The following is a 7,160-nucleotide window of genomic DNA, read 5'->3' on the forward strand; positions in this document are numbered from 1 at the left end:
AATATTTAATGCATAAATCCCTTAAAAAATTGTTATTTTATCAGAATCAATCTTTAAAAGAGGAGAAAAGTGCAAAATAAACGTTTTCCCATTGATTTTCTTTGGATTTGCATAATAAAGTTGTTCAGTAAAAAATCAAAAAATTTAGATTTTGAATGATATCTAAGCATCTTTTTCTTTTATCATATATCAGTTGCTTTACCAAATAGAAACAATATACTGTAAAGCTGTACACTTATGAACTACCATAGACAAAATATCCAGGAAAATGTAGATAGCATAATAAAGTTGTTCAGGGTTTAGTTAACTAGCGGCTACGGCCCTAGAGGCCTCTAGGGTCACTTGAGGAGTGGAGAGTCAAATTTGATAATCCAATTATTATATTAGATTTAAAAAGAAAAAGTAAAAAAAATTGGGGGGGGGGAGGGGAGTAATTTTTTTTTTTTTTTTTGGGGGGGGGGGGAGGGGGGGGGTTTCCTCCCCCCCATTTTTATTTTTTAAAAAATTTAAAAAATGTTTTGGGGGGGAGTGTAATTTTTTTCTAGGGGCGATTTCTCTTAGGAGGGTGGTGGTACCCTTCCCCAAAATAGTTATAAACCTTCCCAGAACCTATAAGAAGTTACCCTGTTAAGGAGAACCCGATCGGTTCAGCGGTTAGCGAGATCCTTCGGTACAAACACACAGACAAACAAACAAACAGACACACATCCTGTTACTTTAGTATAAGGATATCACCCAAAAAATAGGCCCGCCCCTCCTCTTTTTAAACCCCCTCCCCTTTTTCTCTCCCCCTAAAAGGGGGGTGCCCAAAACTGCCCAAAAGGACCTTATATTGGGCGGCCCAAAACCGCCCGCCCAAAACTGCCCGCCCAAAAGCGCCCGCCCAAAATGACAACCCTGGATATGAATCAAATATGCGAAAAAAAATCTTATAATTTTTTTTTTAAATCTACAAAATTTGTCAACAAGAAAAAAAATATTCCAAGGTACCATCATTTAAAATGTAACAATGTTTATAAAGCCTAAACATTTATTTAAATGTGTACCTAAGGCTTATATTTACATTTAAAACTGTTAACAATGAACTGATTTTGAATTTTGTTATTTTTCATACTTTTGCACCTTTGTATAGCTATTAATAAACTTATTTAATTTACATTCTTTCAATTTAATCGATGTAAATTCTTACTTGGATGTTGTACCAGATTTTCATGAACTTTAATGAAATGATGTTCGCTGCTGACTAAAATAACGATATCCCGCATCCCCTCCTACTGGATGAATTAACTGACCAATAAATGAGGTCATCCATACCAAGAAGTTGGAAGTTCTATAGGTTCATTGTTTAATTATAGAGGGCACTGCACTGGTAGCCCGCAAGGATTGGTCATAGGTTTTTGGGGGAAAAAACTTTATTTTTAGCAACCTAGCAGGATAATAATAATCATGAATTAAACGCTCCTCTAAAAGTTTTCATAAAGTTAAGACACCACTAGTTTGGCCAACAAATAAGAAACACGACTTTAAAAACTTTGGGTACCAGTAAAATTTAAAGTCGAATGTCACTCCCGCACTGATAACGCTATAGAATAATTAATATACTTCGATATATAGACAGAGGGAAAATTGTCGTCAATTTAGCCTGCTTGATTAATATTAGTCAATTCGTTCTTCCAGTAGGAGGGGAGAGGGTGTAGTGTTATTGTAGCCAGATGCTAGCATCACTTTACCAGAGTACATAAAATCTTGCAGTATTTACATCGATTTATAGCTTAAAAAACTACGGCTTATCCCAACATACCTAGCCTAAGTTAAACTCAAGTTTAAGCCTGATTTAGAACGACTATGAAATTCTGGAAGTTAATTGCCACAATGCAAAGGGATATATTATTACTTAGATATTACATGTCTTGCATAGAAGGCTAAAAGAACAATTGCCTCTTTATCCCATACCCTCCCCTCCTACTAGATGAACTTACCAATCTTAGAGTTCTATGTTAGCAACATAATTGACGTTAGTTCAACCCCTACCATGATTTTCACGGATATTCTACATCTACAGGGTGTCCCACGTAAACTATTTTTTTTAAACGCTTATTACTCCCTTAATATTTGAGCTATCTTCGTAAATTAAAAAGTATTTGGCAGCAAAGTACTGACCATTTAATAATAGTGATGAAAAATCCGGAAAGTTAACAGAAAAAAATCTACAAGGTAATACATAAAAAGCTGATAAATTTTTAAGATAAAATTTGTTTTTAGTATTATTGCATCAAAGACGACATTATGTACGAGCCGGAAGACCTTAGATTGATCACGAAACCTTTCATAAATTGACTCGATTAAAAGATTCTTGAAATTTAAAATACTATCAAACAAAATTGAAACTCTCCTTACTATGTAGCAACATCGCGATTCCCGCGGATATTAATCAATTATGATTTTATCAAGTTAACTATTCGTTTTGAACATTTGCTATAGCGTGATAACATTAATTTCTGTCCATGTTCTTAATGGAAAATAATTCTCAGAGTGAAATATGTTTAGGCTCTTAAAAGAGCCGTGAAGTGTAACTTCACATGATGGTAAATTAAGCTTTAGCGCTCTTCTCAGACTTCTTGGGTAGGAGAACAGCCTGAATGTTGGGGAGGACACCTCCCTGGGCGATGGTGACACCGCTCAATAGCTTGTTCAACTCCTCGTCGTTTCTGATGGCCAGCTGAAGATGTCTGGGGATAATTCTGGTCTTCTTGTTGTCTCTGGCAGCATTACCAGCCAACTCGAGGACCTCAGCGGCCAAGTATTCCATGACAGCGGCCATGTAGACTGGGGCACCAGCGCCAACACGCTCGGCATAGTTGCCTTTACGTAGAAGACGGTGGATACGACCAACAGGAAACTGAAGTCCAGCTCTGCTTGATCTAGACTTTGCCTTTCCCTTCACTTTTCCTCCTTTGCCTCTTCCGGACATGTTAACTGAATTTTATACGTAGCGAGTACTGTACTAACTAAAGTTCAGTTGCTCTTGTTTCTCTTATTTATACCTTATACGGTGCCGACAAATGGATTCAGAGACCCAAAATTTGTGTACATTTTCGTGAGTTCAGAAAAAAAATTAACCCTTAAACAGTATTCAAAAATATTTCTTATTTTTCAAAGTAAATAATATAAATTTGAAGTGTTTCGCGAAAAAAGTTTTTTATAAGGGTGAGTGAAACAAGATTTTTTTCTAGACTCTGCAAATAATGACCCGTCACGGATAACACACTTTCTCTCGTGTTAGAACTCAACACAGTATATAAATAAAGAGGGAATATCACGTAGCATTCATACAGTATCTTTCTGTATTTGTAAATTGACGCGCTACCCACATTGCATTATGCCACCAAAAGTTTCCGGCAAAGCTGCTAAGAAGTCTGGCAAAGCCCAGAAAGCCATTGCCAAGGGAGACAAGAAGAAAAAGAAGTTGAGAAGGAAGGAGTCCTACGCCATCTACATCTATAAGGTGTTGAAGCAAGTGCACCCCGACACTGGTGTCTCCAGCAAAGCTATGAGCATCATGAACTCATTTGTCAACGATATCTTTGAGCGTATTGCTGCTGAGGCTTCCCGTCTGGCTCATTACAACAAGAGGTCCACCATTACCTCCAGGGAGATCCAGACTGCTGTCAGGCTTCTCCTTCCCGGAGAGTTGGCCAAGCACGCAGTCTCTGAGGGAACCAAGGCCGTGACCAAGTACACCAGCTCAAAGTAATTCAATAGGATTCTTAACATCTTGAATTCTAGGCCCTTTTATAGGGCCTAACAAATAATTCACATGAGATTTCATTCATCTAACTTATAAATTTACTAGCGGCTACGCCCCTAGAGGCCTCTAGGGGCACTTGAGGAGGAGAGAGTCGAATTTAATAATTCAATTTCTTATTTAAGATTTTAAAAGAAAAAGTAAAAAAATTTACGTTTGATGTTTGTTTTTCGTTGAACTCTCTTTCTAGAATTGAGAAATTTAAAAAAAATTTAATTTCTCTAGGGAGGGTGGTGGTACCCTCCCCCAAAATAGTTATAAACCTTCCCAGGACATATGAGAATCTACCCTGTTAAGGAGAACCCGACCGGTTCAGCGGTTAGCGAGATCCTTCGGTACAGACAAACACACAAACATCCTGTTACTTTATTATAAGGATTAATAGTGTACAAGCATTCTTGTAACACAAAAAAGGCGAAGCATTATTGCAGCTTCGATTGATCGTTAGTACGAATTATTCATATGCATAACCGACGATCCGATATGGTTCTCATATACAGGTTAGCTTCTTAGAAATACAGGAAAGGTTTATAACTATTTGAGTATACAACCACCCTCCCTAGAGAAATTGCCCCCCCCCCTTCCTGAAAAGAATCCCTTGCTAAAATATATTTCTTATATCAATGTAACAAATTGGGCTATTGAATTCAAATCGACCCCCCCCCCAAAAAAAAAAAAAAAAATAATCCTTTACTATTTTATTCTTATCTAATTATAAAAATTGGGTTATACCCAAGACTTAATTATTTTAATACTAAAACTAGCATAAAATTGCTTAATCTTAAAGGTTGCTATCAACTCTTAAAAGTATCTTTGTCATTTTTTTAAGGGTATTGTGTCGGGCTTTGTGTATTAATGGGCAAATAATTCCCCATCAAACATTTAGTTGGCATTTGTAGATAAAATTAGTAACTAAATCTTAAATGTATTTTATTGGTTCATCAACTACCTATAATTATGAAGTATAAAGTATTTTGTTTAGAAGTTAAGTAATAGTTTCCTTAGATAGAAATAGACCGAAATGTTATTTTTAATGTAGAATTGACATTTTTTAATGATTATTCCATCGCCAATATATGTTCTTGTAAAGTATCTTTAAAATAAAAAAGCCCAACGAATTTATTGAGAAAGGAATTATTGATTTTTACCGACAAAATACAACAACAACACAGAGAAAGGTGAATGACTCAGAGCTTTCACCTGTCTTCACATCCAATCAGAGGAGAGGACCAATCAAGGAAAGCGTCACTTCATTTCTGACCAATAAGAGAAGAGTTAACAGATTATGCACCAATACGAGCACAGGGAGAGATAAGAAAATCCACCAATGACCTGCAATCAAATAGAGTATAAATATTGCTATCAATCTAGTAACAATTCCAGGGATCACAATGTCGTGTTTTTTACACGACTTTTGCCTAAAAGTCGTGTATTTCACTTTGGTTGCGTGTAAAAATTATTGAGTCGTGACACGACCTTTTTTTGGCCTAAAAGTCGTGTAATTTCCAAAAATGTCGTGTATTTCTCAAATTTTGAAATATGTCCCAAGAAAATTCTCTTTGAACCCAAATCTGAAAAATGAAGTGCACATTTTTTATTGTTTGGTGTTATATTTCACCATAGGGGGTATTTTAAACGTCATCCAGCAATTCCCTAAATTTATCTCTTTTGTGACTTATTAAATGGAACACATAGATCCAAATATTTAAAAAATTCCTTCTATGAAATCACAGCAGATTTTTGGGCAAGAATCGATATTATAGCTTAATCTGAATGTTACTTATTTTGACTTAAAAATCGGTATGCAAGTAAAAATTTCCCCCTTTACCCTCTCCCCCTTTTTACTTTACCCCTTCCCCCTTTTTTCTACCCCTCCCTTCCCCTTTTAAAAAGTCGTGTAAAGTCGTGTATTTTTGCTATGAAAGTAGGGTAAAAATTTTTTTTGACTTGAGATCCCTGAACAATTCATTCTTATACAGAATATTATCATGACTGGTCGCGGCAAAGGAGGAAAGGGACTTGGCAAGGGAGGCGCCAAGCGTCACCGCAAAGTGTTGCGTGATAACATCCAGGGTATCACCAAGCCCGCTATCAGGCGTTTAGCTCGTCGTGGTGGAGTCAAGCGTATCTCTGGTCTTATCTACGAGGAGACCCGTGGAGTCCTCAAGGTCTTCCTGGAGAACGTTATCAGAGATGCTGTCACTTACACTGAACACGCCAAGAGGAAGACTGTCACTGCTATGGATGTTGTGTATGCCCTCAAGAGACAAGGACGTACCCTATACGGATTCGGAGGTTAAGCTAACTTGGACAACGGACGGGATTATCCCATGGGTTCTTTTAAGAACCCTCTAAATATGATCATATTGAGAAGAATTTCACTGAATATTTAGACAAATAAAATATATATAATTGTAAATTAAGTGCATATTGAACATTCCGTAATCTTTTAGAATATGATGCAAACATATAGGTATTCCAGTTGCACTTATTTTTGTAGTAGGAGCGTTAAAATTTTAGATTGATGTCTTGGGTTCATTTCAATATTCTAACCCTTTTCTCCTGAGTATAGGGTGCGGCCGTATAAAATTCTTATATAAAAGATAAGACGATTTGATTGTTGGAAACATATATATTTAGGCACTTATTTGTGCCAAGTTAATTCTATTCTTTTTTTTATTATCTTTGTTTAATTTAATATTTGTTTTTATTGACTTAAAACTGTTTGGCTTAAATGACAGGTATGTGAAGTCAGGGACTTGTAAAATTTTGGGTAGAATAGTTTAATGTAAAAAAATCATATCAATGAATTATTTATATATGTAGTCAAGACAGAATAAAATAACTTAAGAGGACATTTTGTCTAGAGAAAAATAAAAACCTACAAGACGAATGGGGATAAAATGACACAGAAGATTTTGGCATGTGCAGACGGTTATTTGTTTACAGATAGCGGCTTTTAGTAAATTAGAATTTGTAAAGTATAGTTAGCGGCATATAAAGTTTAAATTATCTAATATTAGTTATATAGTAAAAATCACCCAATAGGAAAACGAAAAAAAATTTGGTCATATTTATAGTTAGAATCTAACGATTTTGATACGGTAAAACTGTTATTTTTTTTATTTTTTTGCATAATGTAAAGGATATGACAAAACATATAAGTTAGCTTTTGATTCAAGAGTTAGTTATCTTTCAGGAAATTATTGTTTTTATGAAATTAATGATTTATAAATATTAAGGATTTGAAATTTTTATTAAATTTGACGGATTAAAGGGCCAGTTGGACTATCTAAATTAACGATATCTTATGAATTAAAAATGCGCGTTAAATAATTATAAAATATTCTAGTTT

At 35.3% G+C, this 7,160-nt stretch overlaps 3 protein-coding genes across 3 annotated transcripts; 2 read left to right on the forward strand and 1 right to left on the reverse strand.

Annotated features, from left to right (window-relative positions):
• Window positions 1–2,537: 2,537 nt before the first annotated feature.
• Window positions 2,538–3,013, reverse strand: LOC145325471 (histone H2A-like). Its single transcript, XM_080168455.1, has one exon. The coding sequence runs from the start codon at window positions 2,969–2,971 to the stop codon at window positions 2,591–2,593; it is 381 nt and encodes a 126-aa protein (XP_080024581.1). The 5' UTR covers window positions 2,972–3,013; the 3' UTR covers window positions 2,538–2,590.
• A 326-nt stretch (window positions 3,014–3,339) lies between these two features.
• Window positions 3,340–3,809, forward strand: LOC145326367 (histone H2B-like). Its single transcript, XM_080169679.1, has one exon. It carries the CDS (start codon window positions 3,380–3,382, stop codon window positions 3,752–3,754), a length of 375 nt encoding a protein of 124 aa, XP_080025805.1. The 5' UTR covers window positions 3,340–3,379; the 3' UTR covers window positions 3,755–3,809.
• A 1,961-nt stretch (window positions 3,810–5,770) lies between these two features.
• On the forward strand, window positions 5,771–6,224 carry LOC145326373 (histone H4). Its single transcript, XM_080169690.1, has one exon. The coding sequence runs from the start codon at window positions 5,794–5,796 to the stop codon at window positions 6,103–6,105; it is 312 nt and encodes a 103-aa protein (XP_080025816.1). The 5' UTR covers window positions 5,771–5,793; the 3' UTR covers window positions 6,106–6,224.
• The last annotated feature ends 936 nt before the right edge of the window (window positions 6,225–7,160 follow it).

This window comes from Acartia tonsa, chromosome 8, assembly GCF_053477335.1.
Source record: "Acartia tonsa isolate MP-2025a chromosome 8, ASM5347733v1, whole genome shotgun sequence".
Classification (NCBI taxonomy): Eukaryota; Metazoa; Arthropoda; class Copepoda; order Calanoida; family Acartiidae; genus Acartia; species Acartia tonsa.

Excerpts from the sequence above, each read along its gene's own strand:
- LOC145325471 (XM_080168455.1), bottom strand. The coding sequence starts at position 2,971 with ATGTCCGGAAGAGGCAAAGGAGGAAAAGTGAAGGGAAAGGCAAAGTCT.
- LOC145326367 (XM_080169679.1), top strand. The coding sequence starts at position 3,380 with ATGCCACCAAAAGTTTCCGGCAAAGCTGCTAAGAAGTCTGGCAAAGCC.
- LOC145326373 (XM_080169690.1), top strand. The coding sequence starts at position 5,794 with ATGACTGGTCGCGGCAAAGGAGGAAAGGGACTTGGCAAGGGAGGCGCC.